We start from the raw sequence: 19,153 nt of genomic DNA on the forward strand, positions 1-19,153 counted from the left end.
TATCGCCTAATGTCGCCTTTTCCTACATATACTTCCGTACTTCACAAACTACCTTATGGTGTGTGGCGGAGGGTACTCTGTGTACCACTTCAGTCCTTCCTCTGCCTATTCCACCTGCCAGTTGTCTGCTAGCCATCCATACAAGGAGCAAATGAGACTCAATGTGAAGTGCAAATAATCTAAATCGCCAACTGGTTGCAGTATGGCTGGCAACGAAGTTCCACACACTGTGCAACTCTGAAATGACAAACCACCATTAAAAGTGTGCGAGCATGGAGGAGAGGGAGTACTACTTGTTGAACATTGTTTGTTTTCAGTGAAACAACACAAAATAATTCCTTCACTTTAATTTGTTGATGATTGCTTCTACTTTGAAAACCAAAACGTCATGAGATTTATACACAAGGGGAGAAAGAGGGGGAGGGGGGGGGGGGGGGGGGGGGCAAGGGGGGAAGGTGGTTTGTGCTCCTTAAATAAGTCGTACATGAAAACCATTGTGTTTGTAAATAATGGACATCTGTGGTCCCCCTCGCCCTCTTCTCACCTATTTCACTGTTCTTTTGCACAAAACTATGTAATTGTTCGAACAACAAAAGTGCTGCAAGACACACAGAAGAAGAGTGCCAGTATGGTTTACATTTTTATGTACGTTTGTCTGCAATGACGTACCAGAAACTTTTCTCTCTTCGCACCATGATCTCTCTGACAAATTCCTCCTGCAGTAGTCTGGAAGCTTTCAGCAGTATAAAACAGAATGTAATTCCACTTCCTGCACAAAGTTAATGTTCACAGTCTGCCCATTCATTTTCAAACTAAACCGATACTGACTTGTGTTCGAGGACCATATGCAACTCAGATAACTTGGCAATGCAGACACCGAGTCGCTGGCAACTGGTTGGCAATGCATTGCAAATGACTTACTGACGAGTCACTATCCAGCTGCTCTATGTGTGGAGCCCTGTTCATCTACACAGGAATTGATGTGCAATCGACCAGTTACCAAATCACGTTGGGAACGGGTCACATTTCAGTCGCTTCATGCACAGAAGTCCTTAGAAAATCAATTGTTGGTAAGCTTCAGGGTGATATTGCATCTGTCTAATCTTGCATTTATGGTCTGTTCATGAGACATGCATATTGTTGACTTTCCTAGGAATGTACACTTCCAGAATTTTAACAGCAAACCATTTCATGATGCACAATGCCTCTCTTGTAGAGTCTGTCACTGTAATGCTGTCTCTCTAATGCTTTTGTGCTTACTAAATGAACATTTGAATGAAATGTGCTGCTCTTTTTAGGATATTATCCATTTATTCAATTGATACTATCCAGCACACATCCCAGACTGGTGAGCAATACTCAAGCATTGGTCAAATGAACTGCCACCTTTGTGTATGGACTACACTTCCTGAGGGTGCTTCCAATGAATCTGTCTGGCATTTGACTTTTCAGGAGTTAGTTTCATGTGCTCTTTACAATTTAAAATGCTCAGTCTACACACTCCCGAACATTCGACTGACGTGATCACTTCCAGTGACTGTTCAAAGTCATGTAATTACACAACAATGGGTGTTTCTGCCCATTTATCAGCAATCTTCTGCATTACATTTTTGTATGTAGAGGATCAACAGTCAGCGACTAATGTCAAACAAAAATGTGAGGACAGTGAGTGGCATCACTTCAAGAAGATACTGAATCCTTCCAACACCATGTTTTTGAGGTTCTAACATCGGAGTTAGAAAAAAAGTCAGAATTAATATAAATTTTAAAGGCAAATAATAAAATAATTTGTACCAAAAAATGTTTGTGTCTCACTGTTTTTATGAAAAAAATGTAAAAGAAGGCTCTCGTGCACATACCCTTAATTTCTTACAACTAAACCTTTTCCTCCATTTTGCCAAATAAAGGAATATCTGGCTTTATAACCTAGCAATCGTATTACCTATAGCTTGTGTCTGCAATGAAATACCACAGTACTCTAGACACTATGTACTGACAAGAGGTAGTGGCAATTGTTTTGATTTAAATACATAAATTATTAATAAATCTAAAAACAAAGATTTTGAGACTTACCAAACAAAAGCGCTGGCAGGTCGACAGACACACAAACAAACACAAACATACACACAAAATTCAACAGTTGCTTCATCAGGAAAGAGGGAAGGAGAGGGAAAGACGAAAGGATGTGGGTTTTAAGGGAGAGGGTAAGGAGTCATTCCAATCCCGGGAGTGGAAAGACTTACCTCAGGGGGAAAAAAGGACAGGTATACACTTGCACACACACACACACACACATATCCATCTGCACATACACAGACACAAGCAGACATTTGTAAAGGCAAAGAGTTTGGGCAGAGATGTCAGTCGAGGCGGAAGTAAAGAGGCAAAGATGTTGTTGAAAGACAGGTGAGGTATGAGTGGCGGCAACTTGAAATTAGCGGAGGTTGAGGCCTGGCGGATAACGAGAAGAGAGGATATACTGAAGGGCAAGTTCCCATCTCCGGAGTTCTGACAGGTTGGTGTTAGTGGGAAGTATCCAGATAACCCGGACAGTGTAACACTGTGCCAAGATGTGCTGGCCGTGCACCAAGGCATGTTTAGCCACAAGGTGATCCTCATTACCAACAAACACTGTCTGCCTGTGTCCATTCATGTGAATGGACAGTTTGTTGCTGGTCATTCCCACATAGAAAGCTTCACAGTGTAGGCAGGTCAGTTGGTAAATCACGTGGGTGCTTTCACACGTGGCTCTGCCTTTGATCGTGTACACCTTCCGGGTTACAGGACTGGAGTAGATGGTGGTGGGAGGATGCATGGGACAGGTTTTACACCGGGGGCGGTTGCAAGGGTAGGAGCCAGAGGGTAGGGAAGGTGGTTTGGGGATTTCATAGGGATGAACTAACAGGTTACGAAGGTTAGGTGGACGGCGGAAAGACACTCTTGGTGGAGTGGGGAGGATTTCATGAAGGATGGATCTCATTTCAGGGCAGGATTTGAGGAAGTCGTATCCCTGCTGGAGAGCCACATTCAGAGTCTGATCCAGTCCCGGAAAGTATCCTGTCACAAGTGGGGCACTTTTGGGGTTCTTCTGTGGGAGGTTCTGGGTTTGAAGGGATGAGGAAATGGCTCTGGTTATTTGCTGCTGTACCAGGTCGGGAGGGTAATTGCGGGATGCGAAAGCTGTTTTCAGGTTGTTGGTGTAATGGTTCAGGGATTCCGGACTGGAGCAGATTCATTTGCCATTAATAAAATTAAAATAAAAAATATCACTGAAATCAAGTGAATATTGAACGGCGAAGCAACAGCTTACCATAACTTGTTCACAGCCTTGAAGGTTATTCTTGATTAGATCTATGGAACATGAATGACTGCGTGAATCGAACCACCCTAACCCAGGCTAAATATAGATGAAAACATCCTAATCCAGGCTAAATATGAATGAAATTGCCCTAACCAGGCTATTGTCAGGAAGATGCCTGAAACCAGCTCTTTCGTAGTTTGAATCCAGTGTCTTGCAGCTGCTCCACCTTGTGAGATTGTATGGTAGTCCCCACAATGTGGCTCATTGCAATGTTCGGCAGTATGTACACAGCTTACACACATTCTCTTAACACAGCTTACACACATTCTCTTATGTTAAAGGCATACCTTACCTTGGCTTTCACCCTCTGGAGGTAGTCGCCCCTCAACTGCCATGTTTATCACTGCTATTCTCGACCTCAACTCAGCGCTGCTAAGTTCTCCTGGAATGCGCCAGTAAACTTCCTGCGAGTTTAAAAAAAAATGAGCATTAGTTCAAGGGAAGGTGAAGACAGTTACACTTAAAAGAGTTTTGTTTCTCATCAGCTTCAAAGTCACTAGATGCACAGTGACAGCTTGAATGGAGGAGGTCCATTGTACATATGTTCTAAGCATTTGTCTTAAAACAATTAAAGAAGCCACAATAAACATAAATTAAGATGGGTATGAAGAGATTCAACCACACTCCTAAATATGAGTACACCTCCTTAACCACTACGTCACCTCAGAATAGTTTTATACGTATCATCTCCCAACTGGCACATACAAATAACAACCTGAATGTTTGAAGCTTTGGATAATTTAAAGACAGCACAGTTTCAAGTAATATACAAGTATTACTTTCTATTTACCTCGTATGGGTTTATCGACAAAATTTTGGGTGTTGCTCAGGAATATTTTCTGAGTACTTTGGTGTAAGGGACCCACGGTCTCTGGTGGTTTGTTACAGAGTAATAATGCAATTATGATTTATACGGTTTGTTACCCCAGTGACCTTTGTTTCTGTGAAAATACCTTCCCAACAGTGAAAAAGCCTGTAATGTGCAATCCCCAAAATACAGTTTCTGGTATGCATCTATGAAGAGACGTAAAAGTACTGTGAAGTTGCCATTGCTGCAGAACAGTTCAGTATAGGGGTGATGCTTATCACTAAACCAGCTGGTTTTTAGTTACACTGGGTCTTTTAATCTCCAGTTTAACGTGACTTAAAACCATTTAAAATAACCGGCTTCTGAAATAACCAATTTTTGTTCTTTTTTTTAATTGCTATTATTTTCAGCTATAAATGAAGACTTTGTACAAAGACTGAAAAATTATAACGAACATGAAGGAGTAAGAGATCTCAATTGATTCAAGGTTGAAGCTGTGGCAGAAATTAAGTAGCAATGGTGCCACTGTGCAATACAACTAATGTCTGAGGACAACAATGAGAAATTGCCATACAGGAAAAGCAGGTGCAAGTTTGTACACTGCATGTACATGTGTACCATCTAATAGGCCATACCACACAGCAGCAGGTAATTACTGACTCCACAATGTTGTACTGATTCTGATGTTACGTGTTTGATGCTACTTTCTAACTTTACATGTTGTTATTAAAACAGTACCGACTGCTTTTGCCAATTCCTATAAAATTTTTATGAATAAACATTACTCATTTGGTAAGGGTGATATTTTTAGATGTCTGTTCAAGACTGTGATTAGACTTTTGACGAGAAATTCTGAGTGCTTGAGAGCGGAGTCTGGTTCACCAGATCGGACTCTGAATAACAGACACTCTTCTATGACTGACATTTTAAGGTTTTTTAGGGTGTAACTACTACTTGTCAAGGACAGTGCTTTTGTTCATGTCACTTTATGGTAAGTGCAAAAATTGTTCACCCACCTAAAAATTAAGGTGCAAGAAGGAAGCACCTCACACATACAGAGGTTAAAGTGAAGACAAAAGGTACGCCGAGTGGCCACAGCAGACTCGCCATTTTGAATAAATTCCTCCACAGCAAAACGTGATGCTCGGTGCTCCAGTTACACATTGAAAATAAGCCTATCTGCTTGCTCCTGTGGGCAACAAGAGGAGGGCGTGATGAACTCGAGTGACCCCAATGCTAAAAGCAGTATCTGTTACAAAAACGTCAATTTCCTGTTCAACATCCTGTACATTAATCTATACACGCAGACCAACACTTATCCATAATCTTCCTCTTCCCCTGGTATACCTTCACCACTTGGCTCCATTTGGACTGTCACACATGCTTGGGTAACGATTGACCATTGTTAATGGACTGACCATACACCACGGCCATAGCCAGAAATGCAATGGATTCAGGTCTGGTGAACTGGGAGGCCACGCTACCAGAGCTTCCGACCAATCCAGCACCCATGATATGTTGCTGTGAGATACTGTTGCATGAGCTGTATAAAATAGACTGATGCATTGTTGTCCACAAACCACAGTTGTTATCTTTCTGCAAACATAAGGTTCTCCGACAGTGCTGGTAATTCGTCACACAGAAATTGGTGATACTCAGCACCTGTTAATCTGTTTGATAAAGTGTATGGCCATATGAGTTAGTCACTGACAATCCCCGCCCATACACGGATACTGAAATGATCCTTATGCCTCACCTCCACGACTGCTAGAGGATTTGCATCAGCCCAGATGTGTATCTTGTGGTAATTTACTATGGCATCTCTTGTGAATCCTACTTCATATGCAAATAAAATGCCAGCTGTGAACAGAAGATATTCAACAATCTGTTATCACAAGTAAAATGGTCCATATCTCAGTAGGTATTTGTTTCCAGACATATAATTATAGGGAATTCTCTTCCAGTTTCTACCAGTACTACCTCCTGTAGGAATATGTGCCTCCTTTTTAACATTATGTTGTATTTATTTTAATGTACACACACTTACATATAAATGTTAACGAGATGATGAGATGCTTGGGAGGCAGGGAAAGGTGGGGGGGGGGACAGTGAATTTTATACACTGAAACAATTAGTAAGTTTCTTTTGTGCAAGACTTGTATGTCATTTATGTGCAGCACAATCATATAAGCATCTCCCCAGGAATAGTTTGGCCAAATCTGATTCCGTGTGGCATTCCAAATAACGCATTATTTTGTTGCCCCTGTATGTGTTGTAATGTCTTCAGATTCAGCGCCTACTCTGTCAGCTTGTCCAACATCACTATAAACAAATTCTGCAGATGGAGAAACAGCAATAACTTCATCATCAGAAACTGGATTATATTAGCATCAGTGTCATTACATAATTAACACCTGCATCTGGGCAATCTGGATTCTTTCCAAACACTTCAGTTCCAAATAGAGAAACAGTGCCTTTTTTAAAACTATTTTCATTTATTTGTCCAATGCAGTGCATCAAAGGTTTTCCCCATGTTCATTAACACCTTCTTCCTCTATGATGCCATTTTATTTTCGCAACAAATTCGGTCAATACAGTAATACCGTATATAGCTCAATGTGAACTTGATAACCGCATCTTGCCAGGATCTGTGTACCACGATTGGCTGAACTTAAACTTAATGCATCTCATCATCAATTGTTACTGCTATTCCTGCCTCCCCCCCTCCCCCCCCCCCCCCTTCCCTCCCTCTGACCGAGAGATTTGGATTGATGAAGTTCTATTGTATAAGTTTTCTGATGTATCTGCTCAGATGAGTTTGTATGCTCTTTGTAGCATCATATTGTTATGTGTAATTGCGTAGGCTTCCGCGGCCAAAGTCAGTTGACCTAAAAGTTTTCTGGGTATGGTAGCACGTCATAATGTATAAAACTACTGCTGCTGGAGAAAAACTAACTTTTCGGCCACGGTTGCAGCGCCTTCTTCTTAGACCCAGAAGAAGGTGCTGCAACTGTGGCCAAAACGTTGGTTTTTCACCAGCAGCAGTAGTTTTATACATTATGACGCGGTACCATACCCAGAAAACTTTTATGTTGATATCGTAATGTATTCATCAATTTCTTCCCCACTGATTCCATACATTCCAGCAAGTTAAATTGAATTCAAATTCAGTTTCTGATGTATTAGATGAGGTAGTTGGCCAGTATTAATACCAGCCAACTACTAAGTAATTTGAAACTATAAATGCACAATTCTGTAATTTTAAGTGTGGCATGTACAGCCTACTGACCTGCCCTTCCACTGGAGGATTGAGGGCGAGTGCCGACAGCAGCTTCAGGAACGTTGGGTCGTCGACAGCAACGATCTCTGCCTCGTTGATCGGCAGCAGGGGAACCGGCAGTGCATCACCCGAAGCTGTCGACTCCCTGTCTACTGCTTCCTCTTCGAGGCTCGATGATATCCACTTCAGAGCCTCTGACATACCTGTGAATGATGGGATTGTGAAAAACAAGTAATTGGAAATCTGTGGTACCCTGAAACTAGTATATACACATGTAGCATCAACTTTCATTCACAACCAAAACACTCATATTCTGGGGTAACTCTTGTTTAGAGCATTTTTAGAATACAAAAAGGAGCTATTAGAACCCGGACTGTGAAGAGCAGCAGAAATTGATGCAAGACTTTGTTTTAAAAATTAAACATAACAACACTGCTGGATATGTACACCTTGGAAACATAACTGTTTCCTTAGAAACATGAAGTTAATAAGGAATATATTTTTTAAAGCTCAGATATTCACAATCACTGTACCAGACAGCAAGAGAATTTTCATGTTAGCTTACAGACACTAATAGATGTCAAAAAGAAACTATCGTATGGGGATGGATGTGCTTGACAAACTTCTTGACACTATAAAAACTATCATTTATGGACATATCCAGAGTTCCACTGCATTTATTCAGTAAAATAAATTTTTAATAACACATATCAGTAATATCTGTTTCATTAATGGTGGTCTTCCAGGTGTCCAGCTGGATTGTTTCCATTTTATGCACAATATTCTGATGACCAACCCAGCCATCTTCTTCAGGTACTACAATTTTTTCTGTTACGTTCCCAATCAGATTGTGAGCTACAGTTGATCTCATGTGGCTATTTATAGACGAGTTCAAGTCCTGACACTAACTATGCCCTTTAAGGCCCTTTTGCTTATCAGAGCCCGCACTGATAATTCTTGAAGCATGTATTCTTTCAGAGTTTCCCAACTCCAGTACATCCAAAGGCCAGAGAAAAATTATTAAAATAAAGGCTGCCCCAAGTCTTGTGTAAACTGAAGCTCCACTTTTTGTGTAATTGCTTTGCCCTACTAAGGACCACATGAAATAACTTATGTATTCTTTCTTTTCTCCTTTTTTTTATTTCCAGTAATTTTTCATTCTCTCCCTATGTTTTTCTCATCTTTCTTCTGTCCTTGCTTCACCTACCTTTTTCTTTGTTTTCTCCTGGAAGCCCATGAAACTTTTTACTTTTGCTCTGCACCTTTCTGTTTTCCCATTTCTTCCTCCGTGATTTCCATTTCCCTCACATCCACTTTAACATCTTTATTCACGTCACTAATGTTTTTGGGTTTCTGTTAAAGACATTAAAAATTCTTTTTGTTAACCTGTTTTCATCTAGCCCTTTTAGGTGTCCGTAGAATGCAACTCTTCTTTTCCCCATCGTGTCTGATATTTGCTCTGTTTTTTCATAAACTTCTTTATTACTTCTTAAATTCCATTTCCCATGCTTATATTTTGGTAGCAAGATTTTACTGACTATTTTATTTTCTTTCTTTTTTATTTCACACGATGTTTGGCTGTGTTTAACAAAAGGCGTTCTGTCGCATAAAGACATTCTGGTTTAAAGACAGTACTGCAGTGCTGAAGTTCTGCATTTATGGAAATATGGGGTGGCGCACAAAATGTGTTACCAATTGTTTCTTTCACAATTTACGACACACATTAGATATCCCGCTGGGATTTCTACAGCAGCCCCAGCAGAGCTTGGAAAAACAAATGAGTTACGAAATGACATGTAATTCACGATACTGCCGCTAGGAGACTAGTAAGCAGCAATGGCAGACAATGGAAGACTGACGACACAGCAACGATTGGCATTTATGTTACTTTTTCATGAAACGAAAAGCCTTGTTGTGACTCAGAGGCGTTTTCTACGACAGTTTAACACACGACGTGTCCCTTGCAACAAGACCATCCACAGGCTGTACGACAAATCTGTACTGGAAGGAACAGTATTGGAAGCGAAGCGACCTCGGCCTAAGCCTGTTTGTTCGCTGGAGAATATTGAAGTGGTACAAGTTGCTGTACAGAAAAGCCCCGGGAAATCGTGTAGAAAGGCAGCAGTGCAACGGAATATCCAGATGCTCTGTTCAACGCATTCTTAAAAGTGACTTCCATATGTACCCATACAAGATGACCTGTGCACAGAAGCTCACTGAAGAACACAAGCAGCAGAGGCTACTGTTTGCTCATTGGGCGGAGGACAGGGAAGAAACTCTCAACAATGTTTGGTTTTCAGACGAGGTGCATTTTCATTTAGACAGTGTGGTTAACAAACAAAATGTAAACCCACAAGTGCTTCATGAACGACAACATTATGCTCCGAGGATTACAGCGCGGGCAGCAATTTCCAGTCATGGACTAATTGGACCCTTTTTCTTTGAAGAAACTGTGAACAGTTAGCATTATTTGAGCATGCTTCGTAACAGCTTTCATTCCACAGCTTCTTGCTACAGCCTTGCCCTTCAACACACAGTGGTTCATGCAAGATGGAGCAAGGCCACATACCGCAAACACTGTGTTGGAGTTTTTACATGAGTATTTCGACACGCGGATCATTTCACTCAGGTTTCCAGGTCGCTTCAATGACGGACGAAATTGGGCCCCCAATAGTCCAGACCTCAATCCATGTGACTTTTTTTCTTTGGGGGTACCGTAAGGAAAAAATTTTCCCGAAATGTCCACATGATTTAATGGAGCTCAGAAGACTTATTCTTCAAGCTTGTAGTGAAATTACGGAAGACATGTGCCGAAGGGTAATCACTAACTTCAGTGTTCGTTTGAAGGAAGATAGGAAACAAAATGGTGGACATATTGAGCATGTGCTGAGTTAGAACAAATCTCCATGGACAGCTCTTCATTGTAGTAATGTTCCTTTCAGATTGTATCGACAATAAAGTTTATACTCAAAAACAAAAAGGGAACACATTTCGTGTGCCACCCTGTAGATTTCTTGCTATAGAGGTTTCTTGTTAGGAGAAAATCAACCTCCACTTTCCTTGCCCTTCCTAGGTTAGCTTCTTTGCCTAAAACATTTGCTTGTATTGTTTCACCTAGATATTTAAATTTTGTAGCCATTTTTTTCTACCATAATAAGTTTCCATATGTTTCGGTGCCTCCTTTACATCTGTCATGTACTCTGTTTTTTCAAAAGATATATGAGGGCTGTTCAGATGGTAAGGTGACTTTTCAAATTGCGCGCATAACATACATTTGATTATCGATCTTTTCTTTTATGTTGTACACATGTCCCACATATCTTCACAGTTTCAGCATACTTTGTTTGTTTTTGACAGATACAAAGGATAGACTTGTTTTGGTGTGCTCAGTGATTTTCAATTATTATTAAAAATGCAGCAAAGAATTTGTATAAAATTTTGTGTGAGAAATAGAATCAACTGCTCTAAAACACTTGAAATGATGACAGTGCCATACGGTGAGTCTGCTTTCAGTAAAAAAAAATGTTTGCAATTGGTACAAGCTCTTCCAAGATGGCCGAGAAGATGCTATGATGAACCTCACTCTGGACATCCCAGCACATCAACAACAGATGATAACGTCAAAGCTGTGAAAATTTTTTGTAAAAGCGTCGAATTACCGTAAGAGAAGTTGCTGAAGATGTTGGCATATGTGTCGGCTCGTGTCACCAAATTTTTTTGGAAGTTTTGGGCATGAGACGCGTGTCATCGAAGTTTGTTCCAAAACTTCTCAATTTTGATCAGAAGAATCGTCGATGAACATTGCTCAGAAGCTCTTGAATGACGTCAATGATGGTCCTGATTTGCTCAAAAGGGTCGTAACTGGTGACAAAACATGGGTATACAGTTATGACATTGAAACCAGAGCACAATCATCCCAACAATGGAAGCACACCGGAGAGCCAAGACCGAAAAAAAAGCACACCAAGTTCGATCAAATGTCAAACTTTTGCTCACTGCCCTGCCCCCCCCCCCCCCCCCTCCGCCTGTTTACCATGGCATAATGCATCATGAATTTGTGCCTCAAGGTCTTACGCTCAATGAGTATTACCTTGACGTTATGTGCTGTATGCGAGAAGCAATACACTAAAAGCGTCTGGAATTGTGAAAAAACAGTTCATTGCTTTTGCATCACGACAATGCACCTGCTCTTTCATTATTACTTGTAAGAGATTTTTTGGCCAAAAACAACACGACAATCACGCCTCAGCCACCATATTCACCGGACTTGGCCCCCCTGCGACTTTTTCCTGTTCCCAAAACTGAAGAGACCTATGAAAGGACGAAGATTTTCAGTGATTGAGGAAATAAAAACCGCATCGCTGGAAGTGCTGAAGGCTGTTGCAAAAAGTGCTTATGAGAAGTGCTTAGAGGATTGGAAGAAGCGTTGGCACAAGTGTTTTGTATGAGAGGGGGATTACTTTGAAGGGGACAACATGAATATTGACAAATAAATAAATATTTTTTCAAAAAAATATAAAGTCACCTTACTTTTTAAACACACATTGTATTTAGGACTGCTTTTGAAGCTGTCTCTTGTAGGAGGTTTATCTGCATTGTTGCATATATTACCCATTCAGCACAGACGGCAGACCACTTGCAAAAGCCAGACAATCCAAACTCAGATTATCCCCTTTTCTCCCAGTTGTGATTCTTCTAATTCCTTTTTCTTCTCTTCTTATCCTCTATTCCCTGATGGTCTTTTCTAGTACACAATTCATCTCAAAAGCCTTGTAGGTTTTGCCTCCCCTTTTGTTAGCTTTTCCAACATCGTTATTTATGTATACTCTTCAATTACACTGTATCAGAGACTTGGTGTTTGCAACATGTCACCGGTATTGCCGTATATCGTTTTATGATTACATTAAAAGCATTGCTCAGTGACAGCTGACTTGTTTGGTTGTTTTAATCGAATGTGTTGCTGATGTCACTTGCATCAGTTCAATATAATATAATCATGAAATGAAATAGGATGAGGTCAGTATCATTATAAAAATCCCAAGTTTCTAGGAAAGCATAATCAAGGAATCAGACAAAGTAAAGCTGTTGGAGAATCTGATAAACTGGGATGGAAGTTTCAATTTAAACAAGGCTCAAGATCCAGCACTCATGTCCACCTGAGCTGGAAAATGCTGAAAGAATGAGCACTTCACAGGATACAGAACAGCCATGCAGAACGAAAGTGCATTAATGTGCATAGTGGGCATCGAGAGTTGAACTTGGTTATAAACAGTAGCACGAGACCAACAGTAGTCTAGAGTCTGGTTGGTTGGAGTTGAGGCAGTGAGTACACATGATAGGAAAATTCACAGCAACTAAAGGAAAGCTAATGGTTCACTTGTCAAAGCAGTAATAGATGTTTTCCTACTTCTAGACCCTTCCCACACTGTTACATACTCAACAACTGCACTGACCTCTCTTCTTTCCAAAACTATGTCTCTATTTGAGTGACCCTTATTAATAAATCTTGGTCCTATGCCAACTATCAGGTATCTGTTTCAGAGTACTCATTATATGAGAAACAAGTTTTACATTATGGTGCACAAATCATTAAACATTTACCGGTAGGAAACTAAAGTAAACAAGTACTTAATTAGGCACACCTATAACAATGGTAATGGCGCTATTTCTTCTTAATAAATGGCATTATGAACAGAAGCAACACACTGTTTTTACTTTATTGTAACAATTAACATGTATCTTGATACCCTGCACTCATCTGTTGATTTTCCATAGTTACGTGAATAAGAGAAGCTTACTAATGCAAACTTTAATCACAGAATCGACAACCGATAAAAAGACCAACAGTTACTTAATGCATGAAAATGTATCTATCACAGTATTATGAGGATATGTCCTGTATTCAAAAACAAGTAAAGAGGAGAGTGGGCAATGCTGGCACGGCAGATGCCATCTGACCTTTATCCACGAGATCCCGCAGTATACTGGCAAGCTCTGCCGTAGAGACTGCAACCGGCTTCCTGGTACTCTTCCCCGCAGTGCCGCGCGGCTTCCTCGCCGCCCCCGTCGTCTGGCCCCCCTGCCGCTTTTTCGCAGGCACTGTGGGACGCTGCTTGGCACGTGGGGGTGGAGACGCACTCCTACTCCTGCTGCCGTCAGACTCTGAGTCGGAGGAGTCGCCGGTGTGGTCACTGCCACTCTCACCTTCACTGTTGCTCGCGTTCCTTGATTTGTGACGACCTGGGAAGAGTGAGGAAATGTACAAGCTGCATTACACATGTCGTATAACAAATTTCTAATCAGAAGTAACTGCACACTTTCCATGAAGATTAATAGACTGGTTGATAATGTTCTTTCATTGTTACAACACAATCGAATTAGCATTTCACAGTCTGACAAAAACCTTATGGCACTACCAAGTGCTCATGGGACAGTGTCATCAAAAATAATTTTTTTTTTTTTTTAAAAACTATGTCACAGCAAAAGTCAGCAACTGCACATCATTATTATTACTTATTTTTCATTTTGTTAATCATGGCAAGATTAGGGCCATCAGGCATTCCAAATATTTTACAATATGTTCATTAATGACATTGTAATTCTGTCAGAGACAGCAAAGGACCAGGAAGAGCAGCTGAACGGGATGGACAGTGTCTTGAAAGGAGGATGTAAGATGAACATCAACAAAAGCAAAATGAGGATAATGGCATGTAGTCAAATTAAATCGCGTGATGCTGCGGTAATTAGATTAGGAAAACAGATGCTTAAAGTGGTAAATGAGTTTTGCTATTTGGGGAGCAAAATAACTGATGATGGTCGAAGTAGAGAGGATATCAAATGTAGACTGGCAATGGCAAGGAAAGCATTTCTGAAGAAGAGAAATTTGCTAACATCGAGTATAGATTTAAGTGTCAGGGAGTCATTTCTGAAAGTATTTGTGTGAAGTGTAGCCGTGTATGGAAGTGAAACGTGGACAATAAATAGTTTAGACAAGAAGAGAATAGAAGCTTTTGAAATGTGGTGCTACAGAAGAATGCTGAAGATTAGATGGGTAGATCACATAACTAATGAGGAGGTATTGAACAGAATTGGGGAGAAGAGAAATTTGTGTCACAACTTGACTAGGAGAAGGTATAAGTTGGTAGGACATATTCTGAGGCATCAAGGAATCACCAATTTAGTATTGGAGGGCAGCGTGGAGGGTAAAAATCGTAGAGGGAGACCAAGAGATGAATACACTAAGCAGATTCAGAAGGATGTAGGTTGCAGTAGGTACTGGGAGAAGAAGAAGCTTGCAGAGGATAGAGTAGCATGGAGAGCTATCAAACCAGTCTCTGGAATGAAGACCACAACAACAACAATACATTCATTAACACACATTAATACAAAAAATAATGTGATACTTCAGCATAGTCAAAGACTAAATCATTTAAGTGTCATCAGAATGAAATAACTGTACCGTGTAATCAGTAAAATTCCATTAAAACGGTGTGCCGGATCGAGCCTCGAACTTGGGACCTTTGCCTTTCATGGGCAAGTGCTCTACCAACTGACCTACCCAAGCACGTTTGTGACCCGCCCTCACAGCTATACTTCTGGCAGTCCCTCATCTCCCACCTTCCAAGCTTCACAGAAGTTTTTCTGGATACCTAGCAGGACGGGTTCCATTGCAGCACATAGTTTTAACCCACCAAGAAGTTTCAAATCAGCATACACTACACTCCAAAGTGAAAATTCATTGGAAAAAATCCCCTAGGCTGTGGCTGAGCCATGTCTCTGCAGTGTCCTTTCTTCCAAGACTACTAGCTCTGGCCGGCCGGTGTGGCCAAGCGGTTCTAGGCACTTCAGTCTGGAACCACGCAACCGCTACGGTCGCAGGTTCGAATCCTGTCTTGGGCATGGATGTGTGTGATGTCCTTAGGTTTGTTAGGTTTAAGTAGTTCTAAGTTCTAGGGGACTCATGACCTCAGATGTTAAGTCCCATAGTGCTCAGAGCCATTTGAACTACTAGCTCTGCAATGTACCCAGGAGAACTCCTGAGAAATTTGGCAGGTGGGAGACAAGGTACTGGTGGAAGTAAGGCTGTGAGGGCAGGTCGTGAGTTGTGCGAGGGTAGTTCAGTTGGTGCAGCACTTGCCTATGAAAGGCAAAGCTCCCAAGTTTGAGGCACGCTCCAACACACAATTTTAGTCTGCCAGGAAGTTTAAACTGTACTTACTGACTCCATACAAACTAGGACAAAATTATTTGCAAGGAATGGTGTTCCATTTTCTGAAACCTGACACACTTAAACGTACACACATTCTAACTGACAGCTAACATTGTGGACAGGTATTTGTTTTCAGTTCTACATACTTTTTCCAGGAGCACCGTCAGACTTGCGTGCCCGTTTCTTGCGAAGCTCCTTTCTGTCTGCGACGAGACCCAGCTCGACTATTTTATCCTTTACTCGGTTCTTAGGTCTCTTCACATCCAGTCGAGCCAATATACAGTCCAAAGGATCTGTGGGGGAAAATGGCATTCAGACTTTAAAACAAAATTAGACAGTACACTTGCAACATGCAAAACACAGATTTTAACAACACTGTTCATGCAATTCTATTTGTTTGGATATTTAAACGATTGATAGAAGGTGGGATGTGCATAATCATTAAATGAAGAATAAAGACTCATTTTCTGAAGTAATATAGCAAATGCAAAGACTCATCTTCTGAAGTAAGTGCTGCAAAGTGCAGCATTAGGTTGCTGAAAATACTAGAGGTATTCTACCTGAAACAACAGAACGGCATACTTTCACCTACTTTCATACCACACCTAACACACATTTTTTTCACTTGCTACATAAACAATATAAGGAACTTCAAAATTGTTTTTCAAGCTGCATTTTTCAAAGTCTTAAGGTTCAAAGTATAATTTGCTCATGGTTGATAACAGCTGTGTAAGTATTTTTTGTGGAAACATTCTATTTAAGTACAAGTTCAAAATTTTAAGATTCAGAAAAACAATGTGCATTTTAAATTTGGCTGAGCTAACGAGTTTTTGCTTTCAGATTGTCACGCCTACTACACAAAGAACCTCCTTTCTAAATTTTGTAATTCTGGAAATATCGCTACTGAAAAAAGTTTTTGCATAAGTATTCCAATTTAGGAACCAAAATCTATTAAAAACGTAGTATTGCTATCTTGTAGCCTAAATTTTTTCTCTGTCTGAAAATGTATACGTTTACACTGAAAACATGTTAGATAATGAAATATCTCGATGGGCTTTATTAGAAAATTGGGAGATAAGTGAAATCCGTTCCAGGAAATCCTAATATTAATGTCATTTAAAGAACATATGTCAACAGCTCATCAAAATAGCTTCCTATGTTTTGCAAAAAGACACTTCTCTTCAAATTTCACTTGAACATACTCCAACTTCTCATAGAGATGATAGCAACAAATGCACTGAAAAATACTAACATATTTTATCCATATTCATTTAAAAAAGGGATGACAATTCCTATATCAATGTCCAAGTTTAGTGCATCAAAATCCTTCAACAATACATCGCGCCTGGAGAGTTGGAACAGGAAAAATAGGGTGTGAAAGGTAACTGTGAAATATAAACAAAGGTGTGGGGAAAGACATGCAGATAATGTGTGCTGGAGTAGAAAGAAGTCAACAGCCATCAACAGATTATTTATATGACAACTAAGTGCTCAATTTTTCTTCTATGCAGTGAGCAGATATCTTTCCCCATATCATAGTTCACGTTTTATCCACAATTTACTAAAACTAATAGTGAAAGACACACACATTATCCTACAAACAAGCCAAAAATTAAGTGTACGCAAAAATATTGTAAATGGAATTTGTCATTTCCTAGTACATTAAAGTGGTCTTTGGGAAAGTTATCCTCAATCTGAAGGTTTGGTCTGAGCACTTTGCTATATTAGGTAAATATCCTTGGTATTATCAAACAAGGCAGTTTTATAGGGGACCCACAGATTAATGTGAAATCTGAACAAATGTGCAATGTGGCATTTGTGACACATGCAGGGCACTGGCAGAGCAAAAGAAGCTATAAATGATGGAAATTTATGTGGAGAGATACTGAAACTTTGGTGAGTCTGCATTTATATCTACATCTAGACCGGTACTGTGCAAATCACATTTAAGTGCCTGGCACAAGGTTAATTGAACCAGCTTCACAATAAATCTCTATTATTCCAATCCCAAAAAGCGCATGGAAAAAACAAACATCTGTATCTTTCTGTGCGAGCTCCAATTTCCATTATTTTATTACAGTGATCATTTCTCCCTGCATAGGTTGGCATCAACAAAATATCTTCACATTCAGAGGAGGAAGTGGGTCATCAAAATTTTGTGAGAAGATTCCGCAGCAATGAAAAATGTCTTTGTTTTAAAAATGTCCACCCCAAATCCTGTATTGTGTCAGTGACGCTCTCTCCCCTACTTTGTGATAACACAAAACATGCTGCTTTTCTTTGAACTGTCAGACTATGATATACTATTAAATGGGTCAATGAGATTACAGCACACAAAGGGTGAGAATCTGGATCTGTGTATAGGGCCATCAGTTTTAATCCACTTCAGAGAAACAAAAAATTTAGTTTACATGATTTTTAGAGAGATGAAAGAAGTGGTACACCAGTTATTCTGTCCCAAGTACTAGTTCACTGCCAATCTGTATGAAAACAAATGGGTGGAATTGTATCTCTTCACATAATAGCAGTTTCTCTTCAGATGTTTCATACCAATTATCTAGCATAAATCAGCGAAGGGCCAAACACATTTTTTTTAATGGCATAACAGAATAACAGTGACTGTATTTAATGATATAACTGGAAAAATCAGTCCAGAACTGTAATAATTATTTATTTCTTCCTGTAATTAATGTCGGTCTAAATGACCGTCTTCAGGCTAGAAGCTCTGCAGTCATGTGGGCTGGTTCATAGAGCTGTTGTGAGTATCAACAGGCATTAGTCACCAACTGCAGTGATTGGCTCCACAAGTGTTGGGTTGGCAGAAGAGCCAACACCATGTTCTACATCTACATCTACATTTATACTCCGCAAGCCACCCAACGGTGTGTGGCGGAGGGCACTTTACGTGCCACTGTCATTACGTCCCTTTTCTGTTCCAGTTGCGTATGGTTCGCGGGAAGAACGACTGTCTGAAAGCCTCCGTGCGCGCTCGAATCTCTCTAATTTTACATTCGTGATCTCCTCAGGAGGTATACTAGGTGCTACTAGTAGAGGCCGAAATGCAAGCGTTTTAGCTCACGCAGGCTGGCGTGAGGAGGGAAGGACTATACTGACGTGAGGCCTGGAACATGACAAGGAATTAGAATTCAGAAAGCGGACGTAATTAGTTTGATACTTAACTTTAATCCATTAATGATGAAAGTCACTCTCGACAGTACATGAGTCACAATATTATCTGTTCAGAAGACATAGTAACTGAATATGGCACCTTGCTAGGTTGTAGCAAATGACGTAGCTGAAGGCTATGCTAAACTGTCTTCTCTGCAAATGAGAGCATATGTAGTCAGTGAACCATAGCTAGCAAAGTCGGCTGTACAACTGGGGCGAGTGCTAGGGAGTCTCTCTAGACTAGACCTGCCGTGTGGCGGCGATCGGTCTGCAATCACTGACAGTGGCGACACGCGGGTCCGACGTATACTAACGGAGCGCGGCTGA

At 40.5% G+C, this 19,153-nt stretch overlaps 1 protein-coding gene across 1 annotated transcript in view; it reads right to left on the bottom strand.

Annotated features, from left to right (window-relative positions):
• The window catches only part of LOC124718819 (protein timeless homolog), a 490,147-nt gene that overhangs the window by 12,361 nt on the left and 458,633 nt on the right, over positions 1 to 19,153 (bottom strand). Inside the window, exons 23-26 of the mRNA XM_047244437.1 lie at positions 15,805 to 15,951; positions 13,408 to 13,689; positions 7,459 to 7,652; positions 3,654 to 3,765 (exon numbers count right to left, since the gene is read on the bottom strand). Of these exons, the coding sequence (XP_047100393.1) occupies positions 3,654 to 3,765; positions 7,459 to 7,652; positions 13,408 to 13,689; positions 15,805 to 15,951 (735 nt within the window). The remainder of the gene's footprint in view (positions 1 to 3,653; positions 3,766 to 7,458; positions 7,653 to 13,407; positions 13,690 to 15,804; positions 15,952 to 19,153) is intronic.

The sequence above is a fragment of the Schistocerca piceifrons genome, chromosome 10 (genome assembly GCF_021461385.2).
Source record: "Schistocerca piceifrons isolate TAMUIC-IGC-003096 chromosome 10, iqSchPice1.1, whole genome shotgun sequence".
In the NCBI taxonomy this organism is placed as follows: domain Eukaryota; kingdom Metazoa; phylum Arthropoda; class Insecta; order Orthoptera; family Acrididae; genus Schistocerca; species Schistocerca piceifrons.